This window comes from Oncorhynchus tshawytscha, linkage group LG20 (genome assembly GCF_018296145.1).
Source record: "Oncorhynchus tshawytscha isolate Ot180627B linkage group LG20, Otsh_v2.0, whole genome shotgun sequence".
In the NCBI taxonomy this organism is placed as follows: domain Eukaryota; kingdom Metazoa; phylum Chordata; class Actinopteri; order Salmoniformes; family Salmonidae; genus Oncorhynchus; species Oncorhynchus tshawytscha.
In genome coordinates this window covers 44653798-44676113 of record NC_056448.1, presented here as the reverse complement: position 1 = coordinate 44676113, position 22316 = coordinate 44653798, and the positions used below count along the sequence as shown (strand labels likewise).

The following is a 22316-nucleotide window of genomic DNA, read 5'->3' as shown; positions in this document are numbered from 1 at the left end:
CATCTCGCAAACAAAACGTTCTGTATTTTATTTTATCTAACGGGTGGCATCCATCAGTCTAAATATTCCTGTAACATTGCACAACCTTCAATGTTATGTCATAATTACGTAAAATTCTGGCAAATTAGTTCGCAATGAGCCAGGCTGCCCAAACTGTTGCATATACACTGACTCTGCGTGCAATGAACGCAATGAGAAGTGACACAATATTGTCTGCTAACCTGGATTTCTTTTAGCTAAATATGCAGGTTTAAAAATATATACTTCTGTGTATTGATTTTAAGAAAGGCATTGGGGTTTATGGTTAGGTACTAGTTTATGGTTAGTTGCAAGGAAGTTGTGAATAATACGTTTCACTCAGCAATGATTGTGCTTTTTTCGCAAACGCGCTTTTGTTAAATCATCCCCCAGCGTTGCATCGATTATATGCAACGCAGGACACGCTAGATAAACTAGTAATATCATCAACCATGTGTAGTTAACTAGTGATTATGATTGATTGTTTATTATAAGTTTAATGCTAGCTAGCAACTTACCTTGGCTTCTTACTGCATTCGCGTAACAGGCAGTCTCCTCGTGGAGTGCAATGTAATCAGTTGGTTAGAGTGTTCGACTAGTTAACTGTAAGGTTGCAAGATTGAATCCCCGAGCTGACAAGGTAAAAATCTGTCATTCTGCCCCTGAACAGGCAGTTAACCCACTGTTCCTAGGCCGTCATTGATAATAAGAATGTGTTCTTAACTGACTTGCCTGGTTAAATACAGGTGTTTTTTGTTTTTAAATTTTTATTTTATTTTATTTTAAAAAAATTGGCCAAATCGGTGTCCAAAAATACCAATTTCAGATTATGAAAACTTGGAAATCGGCCCTAATTAAATCGCCCATTCCGATTAATCGGCCGACCGCTAATGTGGACACCCCCTTCAAATTAGTGGATTTGGCTATTTCAGCCACTGACAGGTGTATCAAATCGAGCACACAGCCATGTAATCTCCATAGACAAACATTGGCAGTAGAACGGCCTTACTGAAGAGCTCAGTGACCTTCATCGTGGCACCATCATTAGGATGCCACCTTTCCAACAAGTCAATTTATTACATTTCTGCCCTACTAGAGCTGCTCCGGTCAACAGTTATTATGAAGTGGAAACGTCTAGGAGCAACAACGGCTCAGCCGTGAAGTGGTAGGCCAGACAAGCTCACAAAACGGGACCTGGCGAGTGCTGAAGCACGAAGCTCGTAAAATCATCTGTCCTCGGTTGCAACACTCATTCCCGAGTTCCAAACGGACTCTGCACAATAACTGGGTTTCCATGGCTGAGCAGCCGCACACAAGCCTAAGTTCACCTTGTGCAATGCCATGAGTCGGCTGGAGTGGTGTAAAGCTCGCCGCCATTGGACTCTGGAGCAGTGGAAATGCGTTCTCTGGAGTGATGAATCCCACTTCACCATCTGGCAGTACGGATATGGGTTTGCCGGATGCCAGGAGAACACTCCCTGCCCTAATACATAGTACCAACTGTAAAATTTGGTGGATGAGGAATAAATGGTCTGGGGTTGTTTTTCATGGTTCAGGCTAGGCCCCTCAGTGAAGGTGAATCTTAACGCTACAGCATACAATGACATTCTAGACGATTCTGTGCTTCTAACTTTGTGGCAACGGTTTGGGGAAGGCACTTCACCATTTCAGCATGACCAGGTCCACACAGAAATTATTTGTCGAGATCGGTGTGGAAGAACTTGACTGGCCTGCACAGAGTCATGACCTCAACCCCATCGAACACCTTTGGGATGAATTGGGACGCCGGCTGCGAGCCAGGCCTAATCGCCTAACATCAGTGCCCGACCTCAATAATGCTTGTGTGGCTGAATGGAAGCAAATCCCCGCAGCAATGTTCCAACATCTAGTGGAAAGCCTTCCGAGTAGAGTGGAGGCTGTTATAGCAGCAATGTTCCAACATCTAGTGGAAAGCCTTCCGAGTAGAGTGGAGGCTGTTATAGCCGCAATGTTCCAACATCTAGTGGAAAGCCTTCCCAGAAGAGTGGAGGCTGTTATAGCAGCAATGTTCCAACATCTAGTGGAAAGCCTTCCGAGTAGAGTGGAGGCTGTTATAGCAGCAATGTTCCAACATCTAGTGGAAAGCCCTCCGAGTAGAGTGGAGGCTGTTATAGCAGCAATGCTCATGGTTTTGGAATGAGATGTTCAACGAGCACGAGTCCACATACTTTTGATCATGTATTGTATATCGCTTAGCAGTCTGACGTGTGGTCAAACCCAGTACACAGTGGCCCATTCTGTCTGTTAACTAATGGAGACAGTAAAAGTCAGACGACTACACCGCTCTTCCATTCACTCACTGGATAGCACAATACAGCCCTCCGGGCCTTATCATTTCACTTCAGGAGCTCTGCTTTGAGTCTGTTTACACTAAACAAGAGAAGATATTGGCTAATATTGGCCGACATAACTTGAGGTAGTGTGATGGGAACAACAGCTGTATCGTTCCTCATTCTAGGGTCATTGAGAGGGCACACTGAAAATGACACAATAATACAGATTCCAGAACTGGCAAGGCGGAGAAGTCCTCTTTCCCTGGACTGAAAGAGTGCTAATGCGACTGGCCAGAGAATGAGGAACAAAGTGACTGTCCCACAGCTGATACTCCGTGACAGTGGTGGGAAAAGTACACAGTAAAGATACCTTAATAAAAAATTCCTCAAGTAAAAGTGAAAGACACGCAGTGAAATACTACTTGAGTAAAAGTCTAAAAGTATTTGGTTTTAAATATACTTAAGTATTAAAAAGGTAAATGTAATTGCTAAAATATAATAAAGGTAAAAGTATATAAAAAAATCCTTATATTAAGCAAACCATACGGCACCATTTTCTTGTTTTTTAAATTTATGGATAGCCAGGGGCACACTCCAACACTCAAACATAATTTACAAACGAACCATGTGTTTAGTGAGTCCGCCAGATCAGAGGCAGTAGGGATGACCAGGGATGTTCTCTTGATAAGTGCATGAATTTTCCTGTCCTGCTGAGCATTCAAAATGTAACAGGTACTTATGGGTGTCAGGGAAAACGTACGGAGTAAAAAGTACATTATTTTCTTTAGGAATGTACTGGGAGTAAAAGTTAAGTACAGATACCCCCAAAATACTACTTAAGAACTAAAGTATTTTTACTTGAGTTCTTACTTGCACATCAAGGTGGGCAGGGTTACCAAGGCAACCTGCTTCTGGAAGATGTATGAAGACTTTCCCAACTTAAAAACCAGAGGCACATCCCCCAGTAGGTTTGGTTTGGTGTTGTAGTTTCAACTTAAAAACCAGAGGCACATCCCCCAGTAGGTTTGGTTTGGTGTTGTAGTTTCAACTTAAAAACCAGAGGCACATCCCCCAGTAGGTTTGGTTTGGTGTTGTAGTTTCAACTTAAAACCAGAGGCACATCCCCCAGTAGGTTTGGTGTTGTAGTTTCAACTTAAAAACCAGAGGCACATCCCCCAGTAGATTTGATCAAAACATAAAACAGGAAAAAAAAGGTATGGGGGGGCAAATGTGTCCACTCACATTATTTGGGATTCTTAAATGACGTTGTGTGGAACACATTTGGTTTCTATTGTAATTATCTCACGCTAGCCGAAGGAAACCTCCCTTTGCTTTGCTGACATGACCATGGCACAAACCTGGAAAACTGAGACCTCACTGCTCTTTAGGGAAGGAATGAGGAAAGGAGGAGGGAGGTGAGTCCACAGAGAGTGTGGAGTGATGAGGGGGACAGGGCATTGCAGCTTTTATCAAGTTCCACCGTGTGAGGCAGGCAGTTCCACAAAGAGGGGATCCGCCCCTTGACCTGTCCAGGCACCGAGCCCCACCTCTAACGCCACCAACACTTCCAGAGCAACAAAAGACCAGCAGGGAGGTTTGGAGCGACCCAGTCCCTATGAGCTGAGCAGATTAACAAAGTCCCCTGGAGGTCTGTGTGAGATGGGCCTGACGTTGTTTTCATGCCTCAGTCATTAAAATGCCAGTCTGAGTTGGCAAGAACTCTGTGTGATAATTAGGGTTGCAAAATTCAGGGGGAACATTCAATAAATTGGAGTTTCCAGAATCAGGAGGGAATAAGCAGAACACCTCGAATCCTCCAACCAGGATTTCTAGAAAACAAGGGAATTTATTGAAAGTACCAGGAATTTTGCAACCCTAGTGATAATAGGAAACTGGGTCAGAGGGCTACTGCCAAACCATGCAACTACCCCTCTTCATCTGACCCGCCAAATTAAACTAGGTACTAGTTGATCTTCAGATGATATGGATAGAAAAAAATACCTTGTGTGATTAGTTTTGAATTTGAGTTGTATGTAGTCTAGAGCGAGGTCCAGAGCTGGCTGGTTTTCTGATCTACCTGTTCATTAATTGCATCCACCTGGTGTCCCAGGTGTAAATCAGTCTCTAATAAAGAAAAAGCAATGGATCTGACTTCAACGTTCCAGATTTGAATGAGGGGTATAGAGCCGATATCTAGAGTAGTTCAGTATTATAGTGCAGTATTATCCCGCTGTATACCTGCATTTTAATACAATATCTGCATTTAAGTACTGTTCCTGTAACCCCGTGCTTTAAGTTCTGAACCGAGCTCAAACTGTCCTGGGAAGGATCTTTTAAAGAGGACCGCTGTACAAAAGTCCAGAGTCCTACGGTGGAAATCTCAACAGGCACACACAACGGTTAGAGCACAGTAGTAGTGATGTCTGTCAGTGACTGTCAACAGTTTCTGTCTACAGTTTCCATGATTACCTTTATCTGCTCTGGGATACCGATTCATGTTGATATTTTTAAGTGCTGGTGGTCGTTGACATTGTCTTACGTCGGACAGCGCGTAGATTCCGCCTGCACTGATCCGTCTCATATCGCAAAGTGGGACAGCTCGAAAGTCGTTCTGATACAAGGTCTAACATTTGATTTTTTTTTTTTTACCTAGGTGACATCTACTAAACCCCATTTCTGCCTCAACTGTCTGAATTGATCTAAGCTAAAACAATAAATGTCAAATGTAGATTTTTAGGGCGAGGCAGTCTTAGTCACCCTATTTTAAATCTAGATCAGGATTATTGTGCTTCAAAAGAACAGTATTTTTGAAGTTCGACTATAGCACGACAGCTAGCATAAATTTGTCCAACATTAACGCTAATGTTAGCCGAGCCAGTCACTGAAAGGATGCTGCACACACACACACACACACACACAATGCTGAATGCTCCAACAAAAGCTAGCTAGCGACTGTAGTAGTAGTGCTAATGCTTACATTATGAGTTTTTATTTAGCAGCTGTTCTTCTGCGTCGAGACATTACAGTAGTCTACAGAGTCAGCTGCTGGCTGTGCTCAGCTGACTCAACCATACGATAGCGGAGAAATGTGCTGATCTACGGACTGATTTCTGATAAGACAGTTTCTCTTAATTGTGGGAAAGTATGTCTACAACTTTAGGGTAATTTAAAAAGGCTAAGCAAGCTTTTGATGCCAGTGAAGGATGAGCTAGCAAACTAGCTAGCTAGCTAACTATGTCAGTAAGCTAGTTAGCTACACAGCTGATCACTGGCGATCAACATCCTGGCACAATTTGTGCAGGAGATAGAAAATTTTAAAAACTGGTGGCTAACAATTGCAAACTATTAAATCATTGCCAAAATGTTTGTAATAATTTTGCTAGTTAGTTATTCTGAAGTCATACGAGTGTTAGTGACATTTGGAACTACAACCCTCTTTTCCATAGAATTAGGAATCAGGATAACGGAATGGACATGAACCTTCCAATGAAGGGATAAAGGCCAGCCATGGTTTGCCTGTGCTGTTTTAAGACAGTGTAAAATAATGAATTTGAAGAATTTCTGCACTGCATGTCTGCTAGCTAGCCAGACCGTTTTAGAGGAATGATTCCATACATTTGTCTAATTCACTGCCAATATTCTATTTTTTTTAAATGCAGTCAATCCACAGCCATTCACTGGCGCGAATCAGTTGATGATACGACTTCGACAAGTTGCAAATACTGATATTTTATCATATAATAGCACTCACAGCTTTCCAAGAACACCAAAAATGTAGACATTTGTGGTTTGTTTACATATTTTAGAGGTGATTATTCACATGGAAAATTGGTATAAAACCTGTATAAAATGTATTTCTAATTATATTATATAATTATATATATATTTGACATGTCACATGCCTTTTATGTTCCTGCATATTAAAAATCGGGATTACGCCTCTACTGCCATTCATTCCAATTAGACTGGTTTAGATTTCTCGCTGCCATTTTCACCACATTCTGGAACATTGAGGGTTTATGACATTGAGATCCTATTAAATTACTAGAGAGGTTGATGCTATTTTCCTCAAATCACAGACTGAACCAGGTGGATGACTCGTCATAAAGGGGGGGTGAATGGGAAACATCTGCACATTTATTGATGATGATGGTGGTAGTGATGATTTAACAACAAACAGATTGATCAAAAGTAGCTTCTCCAAATGTGGCTTTACCATATCAGTTTGGAAAATAGATAGATGTTATGAACAGGGCTCTAAATAAAAAATATAAAAAATCATAGCACTGGTGTTCCAAACTTTGAAAGGTTAGGAGCACAACAAAAGTTAGGAGCACAACAAAAGTTAGGAGCACCAGAAGAGAAACTTTTTTTTTTAATGGAGAGAGAGACTATATGGGGCCTATGAATTCTAGCTACTTTTGAAGAAACTAATATTTAACCCTGTAAAGACATTTGTTAATTATAAAAAAAACTATTATGTTGATATATAAAAAAAACTGTCATTGTTTAAAAGCACTACCTATTGAGATGCATAAGATTTAAAAAATTGTACACTATCCCTTTAAAAGCGTAACATTTTGTGAGTGATGACATGCAAGAGATCATTCATTAATTCATTCATTGATCTATGATCATTGATCCTGAAGAAGATATCCCCTTTCCTTTCTCTCTGTGCCACCAGAAGTTTGGATGTACTGCTAAAGTTCCCAGGTTGTTAGCTAGCAATCTAGCTAATGAAGAAATAAGACTGAGCAAGGTGTAAACAAATGCACCCGACATAGCTTATGAACAGGGCCACCAGCCACTGTTGCAGGTAGATGGAAAAACAGACCAGAATCTCAATATATTTCTTCACCATAATTCTGCCAAAAACCACTCGTTTTCATTTTTTTTAAATCACACTTCTTTCCACAACAATGCTTAAACACATCAGGACAACACTTGAGTTCTAGAAATGTTTAATTTTATGTTGGAGGGTACAGTTAACCAATCATTTCAATTGCGCACCTCAAGAGACTGATGTATGTTTAGCAGTGTTTCTGTACTGCATGTGTGTTAGCAGAGTTTGCAAAACAAATGACTGATACAAATCATGAGAGAGACTTACCCAGATAGGGTTTAAGGTTAGAGACTTACCCAGGTAGGGGATGCATGGTGTTATCTTGAGAGAACGGATGTACTCCCTCATGCGCGTGTAGTTGTCCTCTTTGGATGTCAAGAAGTCCAGCTTCTCAAACGTGGTCTTGTCCTTCCGGCTGATCAGCTGGGAGAAGAAGGACAAGGTGGAATCAGCTTACTGTTGATTCATTTCCTCTTTCAGCCAGTCAGCCGGCATCATTTAGTTGTACTCTGTTAATTGTAACTCGACAACATGAGTGGTCGATTTCCCCTGCAGAGATTACTAGCAAATCTGATGCATTGTTACTTCTTCAGCAACCAACGACACACTTCAAGGTAAAATAAATAAATAATAAAATACATTTTTAAAAGAAAATCAGTCATCGGTAACAGGTAGAGTTGAAACGTTTAAAATACAACATATTACTGACACACAGACACCAAGTGAACAATGGTGTCAGCAGCACAGACAGACAATAACACATGACCAGAAACCACAAGACCATGGACTGTCTGACATTTGTGTTTGTCATAGAGAACTCTAATGGACTTACGGCTGGGGACAGACAGACATGAATACAGACAGACAGACAATAACACATGACCAGAAACCACAAGACCATGGACTGTCTGACATTTGTGTTTGTCATAGAGAACTCTAATGGACTTACGGCTGGGGACAGACAGACATGAATACAGACAGACAGACAATAACACATGACCAGAAACCACAAGACCATGGACTGTCTGACATTTGTGTTTGTCATAGAGAACTCTAATGGACTTACGGCTGGGGACAGACAGACATGAATACAGACAGACAGACAATAACACATGACCAGAAACCACAAGACCATGGACTGTCTGACATTTGTGTTTGTCATAGAGAACTCTAATGGACTTACGGCTGGGGACAGACAGACATGAATACAGACAGACAGACAATAACACATGACCAGAAACCACAAGACCATGGACTGTCTGACATTTGTGTTTGTCATGAGAACTCTAATGGACTTACGGCTGGGGACAGACAGACATGAATACAGACAGACAATAACACATGACCAGAAACCACAAGACCATGGACTGTCTGACATTTGTGTTTGTCATAGAGAACTCTAATGGACTTACGGCTGGGGACAGACAGACATGAATACAGACAGACAGACAATAACACATGACCAGAAACCACAAGACCATGGACTGTCTGACATTTGTGTTTGTCATAGAGAACTCTAATGGACTTACGGCTGGGGACAGACAGACATGAATACAGACAGACAGACAATAACACATGACCAGAAACCACAAGACCATGGACTGTCTGACATTTGTGTTTGTCATAGAGAACTCTAATGGACTTACGGCTGGGGACAGACAGACATGAATACGAGAGTGATTTGGAGTTGGAGGACTTCTGGGTGCTCACTGTCTGAGGGATTTAACCCTGGCTCCCCTCATTAACTGCCTTCTCAGAGTTATCATTATGACATTAGCCTGCAGCCTCACACAGTTCCCAACATATGCAGGCCGAGGCCACACCTGGCACCTGCAGCCACCTTTGTTTTGCACGTCTATGCAGTCAAGCACATCTACATCTGACCTAACTGGGAGTCAATGTTGTTTGGCTTTAAACTCTGCCAGAGTTAGTGGAATGTAGGTGTAGAGCTTAAATCAAAACAGCCAATCAGTTATTGGAGGTCATTAGATGTTATGTACAACTCAAAATCGGCACACTCATTTCATTGTGTGTGTGTGTGGAAGTATTGAAATGTACATTAAAAAATGTTGTATTTTCTCATCTTAAAACCCTGTAAAAAAAAAAACTGTCTAAGTAATGAAATCAAATTGCCGAGTGCTAATTTTCAGAGTATTAGGTTCCCATTGAGTCCTGTGAGCGCCAAGATGTGACACCGTGCTTCCTCAGAGCTCAACACCACAGAGTGGAGGGGTGAACCCGTGCTTCCTCAGAGCTCAACACCACAGAGTGGAGAGGTGAACCCATGCTTCCTCAGAGCTCAACACCACAGAGTGGAGAGGTGAACCCATGCTTCCTCAGAGCTCAACACCACAGAGTGGAGGGGTGAACCCATGCTTCCTCAGAGCTCAACACCACAGAGTGGAGGGGTGAACCCATGCTTCCTCAGAGCTCAACACCACAGAGTGGAGGGGTGAACCCTTGCTTCCTCAGAGCTCAACACCACAGAGTGGAGGGGTGAACCCTTGCTTCCTCAGAGCTCAACACCACAGAGTGGAGGGGTGAACCCTTGCTTCCTCAGAGCTCAACACCACAGAGTGGAGGGGTGAACCCATGCTTCCTCAGAGCGTAATGCCACTCATGCTTCCTCAGAGCTTAACACCAGAGTGGAGGGAAGCCTTTGGAGTGGTCTTCCATTTCCGCAATACCAGACAGCAGAACAGAACCAGAATGGCCCCCAGACTTTTATGCAATTGGTTATTTTTTGCAATAGTTTCTGCTCTTTGCCTGGGGCAGAGTGGAAACAGGACTATCCTATAGCCGGGGAGGAGTGGAAACAAGACTATCCTATAGCCGGGGAGGAGTGGAAACAGGACTATCCTATAGCCGGGGAGGAGTGCAGACAGGACTATCCTATAGCCGGGGAGGAGTGCAGACAGGACTATCCTATAGCCGGGGAGGAGTGCAGACAGTACTATCCTATAGCCGGGGAGGAGTGCAGACAGGACTATCCTATAGCCGGGGAGGAGTGCAGACAGTACTATCCTATAGCCGGGGAGGAGTGCAGACAGGACTATCCTATAGCCGGGGAGGAGTGCAGACAGGACTATCCTATAGCCGGGGAGGAGTGCAGACAGGACTATCCTATAGCCGGGGAGGAGTGCAGACAATCACCTGAGCCATCATCTCCCCTCTTTAGGGGTTGAATACTCTCCCTCTAGTAAGGACAGTTCCCTCCCTGCTTCGGGTTGGTAAGAGCATCAATAGCTAATCCTAGCCACTGGAGAGTGGGGTCCTGAAGAGAGTAGCCAGATGTCTCTTACTCCCCTGCCCAGACAAATGCCATGGACACAATGTTAAGTGAATACAGTAGTGTGGATTTACACGGGTTACCATAACAGATGTAAAAACCCGTTTTCCTTTGAGGGACGGTAAGGGGCCTTTGAGGGAAGGTAAGGGGCCTTTGAGGGACGGTAAGGGGCCTTTGAGGGACGGTAAGGGGCCTTTGAGGGACGGTAAGGGGCCTTTGAGGGACGGTAAGGGGCCTTTGAGGGACGGTAAGGGGCCTTTGAGGGACGGTAAGGGGCCTTTGAGGGACGGTAAGGGGCCTTTGAGGGACGGTAAGGGGCCTTTGAGGGACGGTAAGGGGCCTTTGAGGGACGGTAAGGGCAGCTGAGAAATGGCATGACTGAGGGAAACATTCATCAAAACATCATGAAGGGACAAAAATAAGTGGAATTTATGCTGGGGCTCCAAACGGCAGGGGAAACCAGTCTCTGGATAGTGTTTCCAACAAATAAGGGGTGAGCACCAGCTGCGGCGGATTAGGACAGAACCGTTGTGACACTATCCTGGACTTGCACTCTGTGGGTCTGTCCCACCATGAGGAAAGGTGCGCCTTTTGCATCATGCCCAGGTAGACTATTTCCGTGTGCATTGCCAAAAACACACCCAGCCCTGGCTCATGGTGGTTATCCATCTGGTAAAACAAACCACACCCACGCCCCGGGTCCTCGGTCTTCCCCAGAGTGGCACACCCAACCCTGGCATCCGTCTGTCTGCCCCTTGCATGGAACAACCAACCCTGGAAAGTACTGTATGCTCATGTGCTTCAGCACAATAGTATTTTTTATCTATCTATATATATATTTTTTTTTTCTGTCATTAGCCAAGCCCCTGCCCCGCAGTCCTCAGCCTCACTCCTCCTCCTTAGGTCTCAGCCTCACTCCTCCTCCTTAGGTCTCAGCCTCACTCCTCCTCCTTAGGTCTCAGCCTCACTCCTCCTCCTTAGGTCTCAGCCTCACTCCTCCCCGCGAGTACACCCCAGCCTCACTCCTCCCCTTAGGTCTCAGCCTCACTCCTCCCCCTTAGGTCTCAGCCTCACTCCTCCCCCTTAGGTCTCAGCCTCACTCCTCCCCCTTAGGTCTCAGCCTCACTCCTCCCCCTTAGGTCTCAGCCTCACTCCTCCCCCTTAGGTCTCAGCCTCACTCCTCCCCCTTAGGTCTCAGCCTCACTCCTCCCCGCGAGTACACCCCAGCCTCACTCCTCCCCTTTCATGGTAGTACACCTCAAACGGCCCCGTAGACCATAGTGTTAGGGTGCCAGTACAGTGTTCCAAGTCTTCTGGTCTATTCTTTTCTGCTTGCCTGAATGTGTTTTACCTCCTGAATGTGTTTTACCTCCACAGATCATAACCTGATAATATATAGGACTGGACCGACTATCTTGTCGATTTCCCACTGGAAGCAACGGAGACCATGTCAAGGTGTGAGATGAAGCTACAGAGACCGTGTCAAAGCGAGAGATGAGAGGAAGATACGGAGACCGTGTCAAGGCGTAGGATGAGATGAAGCTACAGAGACCGTGTAAAGGCGTGAGATGAGAGGAAGCTACGTAGACCGTGTCAAGACCTGAGATGAAGCTACAGAGACCGTGTCAAGGCGTGAGATGAAGCTACCGAGACAATGTGTTAATGCGTGAGCTGAGATAAAGCTAGAGACCGTGTAAAGGCATGAGCTGAGATAAAGCTACGGAGACCGTGTCAAGGCGTGAGATGAAGCTACAGAGACCGTGTCAAGGCGTGAGCTGAGATGAAGCTACAGAGACCGTGTCAAGGCGTGAGCTGAGATAAAGCTACAGAGACCGTGTCAAGGCGTGAGCTGAGATAAAGCTACAGAGACCGTGTCAAGGCGTGAGCTGAGATGAAAGCTACAGAGACCGTGTCAAGGCGTGAGCTGAGATGAAGCTACAGAGACCGTGTCAAGGCGTGAGCTGAGATGAAGCTACAGAGACCGTGTCAAGGCGTGAGCTGAGATGAAGCTACAGAGACCGTGTCAAGGCGTGAGCTGAGATGAAGCTACAGAGACCGTGTCAAGGCGTGAGCTGAGATAAAGCTACGGAGACCGTGTCAAGGCGTGAGCTGAGATGAAGCTACAGAGACCGTGTCAAGGCGTGAGCTGAGATAAAGCTACAGAGACCGTGTCAAGGCGTGAGATGAAGCTACAGAGACCGTGTCAAGGCGTGAGCTGAGATAAAGCTACAGAGACCGTGTCAAGGCGTGAGCTGAGATAAAGCTACAGAGACCGTGTCAAGGCGTGAGCTGAGATGAATCTACGGAGACCGTGTCAAGGCGTGAGATGAATCTACGGAGACCGTGTCAAGGCGTGAGATGAATCTACGGAGACCGTGTCAAGGCGTGAGATGAATCTACGGAGACCGTGTCAAGGCGTGAGCTGAGATGAAGCTACAGAGACCGTGTCAAGGCGTGAGCTGAGATGAATCTACGGAGACCGTGTCAAGGCGTGAGATGAATCTACGGAGACCGTGTCAAGGCGTGAGATGAATCTACGGAGACCGTGTCAAGGCGTGAGCTGAAGCTACGGAGACAGCGTGTTAATGCGTGAGATGAGATTCATGTCCTTAGCACAGAACATGACACATTGACACAGGATGTAAATCCTACACAGGTAAGGTAAAAACAGACAACAGGGAACACTGTCACCGTGTTGGTTAAGTATCACAGTACGGTATCATGAAAGCTATGAGATCAAGTTGCTCTAATGTGCCAAGAGTTGAGGGGAGAGTCTGAAATAGGAATTTACTCCATGTGATATATAATGGAGATAATGACAGACTATTACTTTACCTCCTTCAACGCCAACAAAAGTATTTCCAAGCATGAAACAAGGCTCTCCCCCTCCCCCTCCCCCTCAACAGACTCATATAAAAAATATATATAATGAAGTCTTCAAATAAAGCGAGAAATGGCAGAAATTCGAGCCAAAACTAACTATACAACTACCTGTGCGCACTCCATTTTCTACCACTGCCACAGAATAAACTGAAAACGATTTTATATAATGGAATAAAATGTAAAAACTGAAGTGGTCAGCATCTTCATGTTATTCCTGGCATTTACAATACAGACAGAAACTTACTCTGAGAGGTATAGTTTACTGTCAGATGGAAACTGTGGTTGAGTCGAGGTCTTTTTTGAATATGAACATGTGCGGTGGAGCGACGGTCGATCATTTGCTTGCCGAGGACTAGGAAGCAGCTCACGTTGAAGGAGGGAAGGAGAGATGGTGGGAAGCAAGGAAGCCCAGGAAACACACGTTCAGACTCCAGGGGTCAGAGCTGTCCCACTTGTCTTCACAAACCAATTAGCAAGAGGGGAAAAGCCCGAATGGACCCGACCAAGATTCAAACCAACGCTTTTGTTTCCAACCACAGAGAGAGAGAGAGAGAGGCCATAATGGGGAAAAAGAGGGAACATTTCCTTGACCTTTCCATCCTCAAACATATCATGCTTTTCAGAGAACACTTTGGTTACCTACTGTACCTCTGTCTCCAGCACTGTAACGTACACTGAGTGGACAACACATTAGGACCACCTTCCAAATATTGAGTTGCACACCTCCATTTTGCCCTCAGAACAGCCTCAATTCGTCGGGGGCATGGGACTCTACAAGCTGTCGAAAGCGTTCCACAGGGATGCTGGCCCATGTTGACTACAAAGCGTTCCACAGGGATGCTGGCCCATGTTGACCAATGCGTCCCACAGGGATGCTGGCCCATGTTGACCAATGCGTCCCACAGTTGTGTCAAGTTGACTGGATGTCCTTTGGGCGGTGGACCATTGTTGATACACACAGGAAACTATTGAGCGTGAAATACCCAGCAGCGTTGCAGTTCTTGACACAGTTTGACACCACTCACCTATACCGATTGAAGTGGGTGTAACAATTAACATCACTAAGGGATTGTAGCTTTTCACCAAGTCAGTCCACGTCATGGAAAGAGCAGGTGTTCATAATATTTTGTACACTCATTGTACACAAATAGCATTGACAAGGACAAACCACTTTCAGCACAAGTGGTCAGAACACAGTTCTTTGAATCAATGACACTGGCCCCGGTGACCCTAAATACACTGTTGTTTCTGTGCTCTTGTAACGTCATGAAATCCAATTTTAATGTTTAAAACATTCAAAACCAACAAAATGTTACACGTCCGTTCTAAATGGGCTGGAACAAAAACGACCCAAATTTCACGGCTCACAAACAGTCCCGGCACGGAGCGAGTCATTTTCACCATTATATAAAACAACCTGGAGCTGGATGGTCTGGGGTCGTTATACCTCAGACATCATTACCAGTAAACACGACCATGTGCACACACACAGTTATGGAAACTATTGTCGACTGACCCCAAAAAAACAGCCAAACTCTATTAAAACCGACTTACACAGTAAACTCAGATCTCTTAGAAGTGGGTGCACAATTAAAAGAATCTCAGTTCAAAATCAGCAGTCTGCTGTTTGCTTCATATACTGTGGCCCTCATATGGTGTGACCCTAGTGCACCTTTAAAAAGACTCTAGAGGGAAAAAAAGTGTCACCATTTGCAGCTTCTAGATGGCACAGTTGCATGCTGACTAGTGCACTACTGGTTTCAGTTGACCCAAAAGCATGGCGTAGAGGGCTGTCCTGCATACAGCGACAATAATCTTTATTGAAAGACCTGTTTCGCCATCAGCATATCCACTAAGCCTCCAGTGAAACTCTGCATTTTCTGTACTCCCCTGTCCAATTACTGGGTGGGAGCTGCCGTCTGGCATGGTGGTGAGGTGTAATTTTCTTTCCAGGAATTGGCAGAGCAAGTGGTCAAGTCCTTGATAACGTGGCAGGTGGGGTAGCGACAGGGGATAAAATATACAGCCCCATAAACTCATTTCTCATTATTGTTGTCGGGGCCACATCACAGGAGAGGATGTAAGCGCTTTCCCAACTGGCTCCAAGGGCGGAAAGACCCGCCAGAGAGTTCAGCCAGCTTTCTGGAAAGTACACCTGGTATATATGCTTGTACTCGTTTTAAATTCGCCTGATGGAATACTGTGCTATTACCATCATAATCATCATCATCAACAGCATCTTACCATTACATTTATTTCTACATTTCAACAGACATTTTTGTTTCAGAAATCTGCCAACTCATCTAGTTTTGATATTCAGGGAGTGTGTGTGTGTGCTTTACATTTCTCTCTGGATGTCTTTATCGAAGCACCACAGGTTTTCCAGGCATAGCCTTTCCAAGTGAACAGACCTCTCTGCTGAGTGCCAGTGACAGTACTGGGTTCATACAGTCAATATGTTTTTAAAGCCCTGTGAGGAAAGAGAAAGGCTTGAAATCTGTCATCTGGTCTTCTAGATGGAAACGGTGAGAACACAATGGAACTGAAAGCTCTGACCCCAGTTATCCCCAATAGATGATAATTACAAAAAGCAATCAGTTTGTGGACAATGTTTTTGGGGGTTTTTCAAAGCAACTGTAACTAATGTTTTTTGGTGTTCTACAAGCCAACTATACAAACTCCCCCCCAATCTCCACCCGGCACAGCCAGAAGAGGACTGGCCACCCCACATAGCCTGGTTCCTCTCTAGGTTTCTTCCTAGGTTTTGGCCTTTCTAGGGAGTTTTTCCTAGCCACCGTGCTTCTACACCTGCATTGCTTGCTGTTTGGGGTTTTAGGCTGGGTTTCTGTACAGCACTTTGTGACATCGGCTGATGTACGAAGGGTTATATAAATACATTTGATACAAATATAATATTTGACTAAAACAATAATTTCAAACCTTGCTTACATTTATATACAATCACATACACTGAGTGTACAAAACATTAAGAACACCTGCTCTTTCCATGACAGACCAGGAGAATCCAGGTGGAAACTACGATCTCTTATTGATGTCACTTGTAAAAATCCACTTCAATCAGTGTAGATGAAGGGGAGGAGACGGGGTTAAAGAAAGATTTCCAGATTGTTTAGTCGTCACTTGTACAGGGTTGCAAGTGTGATTGCAGGGTACAGTGAAAACAGGCTTCGAGCTCCAACATGCAGGACTACTGAAATTCAATAATGAAAATTGTATTTTTTGGGGGGGTCTTGAGACATGGATAGTATGTGTGCCATTCAGAGGGTGCATGGGCAAGTCAAACGATTGAAGCGCTTTTGAACAGGGTATGATAGTAGGTGCCAGACGTACCGGTTTGAGTCAAGAACAGCAACGCTGCTGGGAATTCTGTATGGACCTCGCTTTGAGCACTGGGGCATTGTCATGCTGAAACAGGAAAGGGCCTTCCCCAAACTGCTTCCCTTCACTGGAACTAAGGAGCCTAGCCCTAAGCATGAAAAACAGCCCCAGACCGGTATTCCTCCTCCACCAAACGTTACAGTTGGCATTATGCATTGGGGCAGGTAGTGTTTTCCTGGCATCCGCCAAACCTCGTCCATCAGACTGCCATTTGGTGAAGCGTGATTCATCTCTCCAGAGAACGTGTTTCCACTGCTCCAGAGTCCAATGACGGTGAACTTTACACAGACGCTTGGCATTGCGCATAGCAAAATGGCAATAGGGCTCAACACTTAAAAATATGCTTTTGTTCCTTCTATTAGTCTATAGGTAATATGCATGGAAGAAGCCTAGAGCTGACCAGTGCTTCAGGTAATATGCATGGAAGAAGCCTAGAGCTGACCAGTGCTTCAGGTAATATGCTTGGAAGAAGCCTAGAGCTGACCAGTGCTTCAGGTAATATGCTTGGAAGAAGCCTAGAGCTGACCAGTGCTTCAGGTAATATGCATGGAAGAAGCCTAGAGCTGACCAGTGCTTCAGGTAATATGCATGGAAGAAGCCTAGAGCTGACCAGTGCTTCAGGTAATATGCTTGGAAGAAGCCAAGAGCTGACCAGTGCTTCAGGTAATATGCATGGAAGAAGCCAAGAGCTGGCCAGTGCTTCAGGTAATATGCATGGAAGAAGCCTAGAGCTGACCAGTGCTTCAGGTAATATGCGTGGAAGAAGCCTAGAGCTGACCAGTGCTTCAGGTAATATGCATGGAAGAAGCCTAGAGCTGACCAGTGCTTCAGGTAATATGCTTGGAAGAAGCCTAGAGCTGACCAGGGCTTCAGGTAATATGCATGGAAGAAGCCTAGAGCTGACCAGTGCTTCAGGTAATATGCTTGGAAGAAGCCTAGAGCTGACCAGTGCTTCAGGTAATATGCATGGAAGAAGCCTAGAGCTGACCAGTGCTTCAGGTAATATGCATGGAAGAAGCCTAGAGCTGACCAGGGCTTCCAGTGACACAATCCTCCACGTAGTGAGGATTTGAATGTACAATGTTCTGCCAGACAGAATAAAAATGCTGGAAGGTGCGAAGTGTTCCTCCTGGGGGTTAAGCTAGTACTTTGAAATTCCACTTCAGAATCCATCGGCAATAATGGGGGTGGTGTGCCTCCGTGTGCGTGAGTGTGTGTGTGTGTGTGTGTGTGTGTGTGTTAAGAGCACCTTGGGAGAACACATGAGAAGCTCTTCAGTGAGTGGGTCTACTACCGTTGGGCTGAGAGCACTGCCTCCACACCAACAGAAGAGGAGACAAAACAATCACCAATGACTGGATTTGTTTCAATGTTATTCAAATATATATATATATATATATATATATATATATATAATATATATATATATATATATATATATATATATATATATATATATATATATATATATATATATATATATAAAGCAAAACATTTAAGTAAATGTTAAACACGTGCACGATCAGCATTATCCACTGTTCAGAAGCAAGATTTTCTTAAGCATTTAAAACCGATGACTTTTACAGAGCTTTCTCTTGATCCGCCTATGATATTTAAGGTAGCAAAATATATTGTGAGGACCCAATCCCACCAAAAAAAACAACAGCAGAGATTGTAATAGACTAAAAGACTGGCTCCTGAGTGGCGCAGCGGTCTAAGGCACTGCATCTCAGTGCAAGAGAAGTCATTTCAGTCCCTGGTTCGAATCCAGGCTGTATCACATCTGGCCGTGATTGGGAGTCCCGTAAGGCGGCGCACAATTGGCCCAGTGTCACCCGGGTTTGGCCGGGGTAGGCTGTCATTGTAAATAAGAATTTGTTCTTAACTGACTTGCCTAGATAAATAAATAAAAATATGGTAGTCAGTACATTCCTGACCTCCCAATTTTCCTCTCTTTAAAAAGAGTTTGAGACAGGGTTAGAGATGAGAACGAATGCAACTACCACCACAAAGCAATGGAGGGAAGCAGGCTTTCTCTGGAACGTACGGTAACACTATCATAGATATGCATGGTGAATACTTCAGCTTCCCACTCTCACAAATATGCATGGTGAAGACTTCAGCTTCCCACTCTCACAAATATGCATGGTGAATACTTCAGCTTCCCACTATCATAGATATGCATGGTGAATACTTCAGCTTCCCACTATCATAGATATGCATGGTGAATACTTCAGCTTCCCACTATCACAAATATGCATGGTGAAGACTTCAGCTTTCCAATGTGAGAAAATAGAGAAATCACTTCCAAAGAGACTATCAAATATGGAGGAAGGTATAATCAATGCGGAAAATAAATCAGGAACGTTTGTTGGTGGCCCATGTTTTGCTTTGGTCTTTAACAGAATAAACAGTTTAGAAATGACACAGAAATTCATTGACTGCCACAGCAAACACGTTAGTCTCAGTTATATAGATGCGGCAAAGAGGTCAATCGAACTCGACCAAAACAATGGAATTGCCATGGAAACGTGTAGGGGAAAGGGTCATTGGGGCGGCAGGGTAGCCTAGTGGTTAGAGCGTTGGACTAGTAAACTAGGAAGGTTGCAAGTTCAAATCCCCGAGCTGACAAGGTACAAATCTGTCGTTCTGCCCCTGAACAAGCAGTTAACCCACTGTTCCTAGGCCGTCATTGAAAATAAGAATTTGTGCTTAACTGACTTGCCTAGTTAAATAAAGGTAAAATAAAAAAATAAAAAGTCACCTCATTGCCAGTCCCAGCAAAATTAGCCTACATTTAAGCGATTGTTTATATTTGGTATTTATTATGATCCCCCCATTAGCAGCTGCAAAAGCATCAGCTACTCTTCCTGGGGTCCACATGAAACATGACAGCATACATAGACCACAACATTATTAGTCAAGGACTGAAATACATTTAAAACATCACACACAGCCTACATATCTGTACATACACACAATATCTAGGTGTAATACATAGTACAGTGCAAATTACAATAATATAAATATATATATATAAAATTTGTCCATTAAGGTGTTCTTTTATCTGTTCTTCTATTATGTCTAAGTAATCCTGTCCAACGCATGTAAGAAATGCTCAAATATTGGTTAGCTACCTGCAGATTCATGCAGGGTAGTAACGAGAGGTGTATTTAGAGGCCAGGTTGGTGAGGATGATATCTATGAGGGTGCCCGTGTTTGCAGATTTAAGGTTGTACCTTGTAGGTTCCTTGATAATTTGTGTGAGATTGAGGACATCTAGCTTAGATTGTAGGACAGCCGGGGTGTTGAGCATATCCCAGTTTAGGTCACCTAACAGTACAAAACTCTGAAGATAAATGGGGGACAAATAATTCACATATGGTGTCCAGGGCATGGCTGGGGGCTGAGAGGGGTGTGTAACAAGTGGCAACAGTGAGACTTATTTCTGGAATGGTGGATTTTTAAAAGTAGAAGCTCAAACTGTTTGGGCACAGACCTGGATAGCATGGCAGAACTCTGCAGGCTAACTCCACCCCCTTTGGCAGTTCTAGCTTGGCGGAAAATGTTGTAGTTGGGGATGGAAATTTCAGAATTTTTCATGGCCTTCCTAAGCCAGGATTCAGACACGGCTAGGACATCAGGGTTGGCGGAGGCTTCTGATGTTAACATGCATGAAACCAAGGCTTTTACAGTTACAGAAGTCAACACATGATAGCGCCTGGGGAATAGGAGTGGAACCCAGGCTACAGGGCCTGGGTTAACCTCTACATCACCAGAAAGGCTATAAGAACTGCTAAAGGCTATAAGAACTGGTCGTCTAGTTCGTTGGAACAGAGGATAAAAGGAACAGATTTCTGGGCGTGGTAGAATAGATTCAAGGCATAATTTACAGATGGGTATGGTAGGATGTGAGTACAGTGGAGGTAAATCTAGGCGTTGAGTGACGATGGAGGTTGTGTCTCTGGAAGGACAAGTTAAGACAGGTGAGGTCTCCTCGTGTGTGGGGACGAAAGAGCTGTCTAAGGCATTCTGAGTGGGACTGAGGTCTCCTCGTGTGTGGGGACGAAAGAGCTGTCTAAGGCATTCTGAGTGGGACTGAGGTCTCGTGTGTGGGGACGAGAGAGCTGTCTAAGGCATTCTGAGTGGGACTGAGGTCTCCTCGTGTGTGGGGACGAGAGAGCTGTCTAAGGCATTTTGAGCGGGACTGAGGGCTCTACAGTTAAATAAAACAATAACTAGCCAAGACAGCAGTAGACAAGGCATATTGACATTAGAGTGAGGCATAAAGCAATCACAGGTGTTGATCAGGAGAGCTAAGACAACAACGGGTAAATGGCGATGAATGGGCAGAGCGGGTCAGTTAGGTACATACAGGACCTGAGTTCGAGGGTTGGGCCGACAGGTAAACAAAATGAGGTACCATGTTATCAGTTGTGTAGCCGAGTGATCTTCGGGTCAAAAGAGCAGCAATAGGGGAGTCAGGGTGCCATTCAGCTTAAAATCCAAATATAAACCTGGGTAGTTCCTCCTAGGGCCTTATTGCTTAATTCTGTCTATAGTGTCGCAGTATATAACACATAACTCTACTTTTACATTTGCGCTTTAGGATAAAAATGGTATCGAACACCCAAATACAAGCTGAGTAATGTAGTGTTAAGAAGCATCCAGGTGTTTTGAGTCCATATTTGACCTAATATTGAGTCGGTGGTCATTTTTTGTTTCTATTCTGGATTTCTGGACTTTCTATTCCTTCACCTTTGATATTGATAATAAATCACCGTAGCAGTCGGGAGCCGAACTGATAACACCAACACACTGTCTCACACTTGAGACTGCATGAGACTGCATGAGACTGCATGAGACTGCGTGAGACTGCATGAGACTGCATGAGACTGCATGAGACTGCATGAGACTGCATGAGACTGCATGAGACTGCATGAGACTGCATGAGACTGCATGAGACTGCATGAGACTGCATGTTTAAAGTTGGCTGCAAAACTGAGGTCATTTGGGTGATAGTGTTGATTAGAATCATATCAAAGCCAGGGGTTATCAAGTGTGATCAGCTCGGCTCCCCATCGCTGTGGTGCTTTGTTGAGGACAGGATATGAGAGACTGAGTAATAAGTGCTCAGCACCTCCGAAAGTACAAGTAGCGGCGTCTGCGAATGGGCTCCCATGTCAATAATGTGATCTAATAACCAGGGTTTATAACCACCCAGTGTAGTTAACTAAATGAGCCCTGTAGTTAACTAAATGAGCTCTGGGACTTAGATACATGCTGAAGTTGTGACTAAGAGCATTTAGTGAGAACTGAGGAACTTAAAATCAAAACGGAAAACTTTAGAAACTGCGTACACAAGCACTTCATCATCACACACACACACACACACACACACACAAAAACTAACATGTAGTGTGTGTGTGTAGGAAAGTATTCAGAACCCTGGACTTTTTCCACATTTGTTACATTACAGCTTTATTCTAAAATGTAGTACATAAAAATAAATCCTCAGCAATCTACACACAATACCCCATAGTGACATCACAATACCCCATAGTGACATCAC

General features: G+C 44.2%; 1 protein-coding gene across 1 annotated transcript in view; it reads right to left on the bottom strand.

Moving 5' to 3' along the window:
* The window catches only part of LOC112219965 (ras-specific guanine nucleotide-releasing factor RalGPS1-like), a 294035-nt gene that overhangs the window by 166353 nt on the left and 105366 nt on the right, over nt 1–22316 (bottom strand). Inside the window, 1 exon segment of the mRNA XM_042302718.1 lies at nt 7470–7596. Coding sequence (XP_042158652.1) covers nt 7470–7596 — 127 coding nt within the window.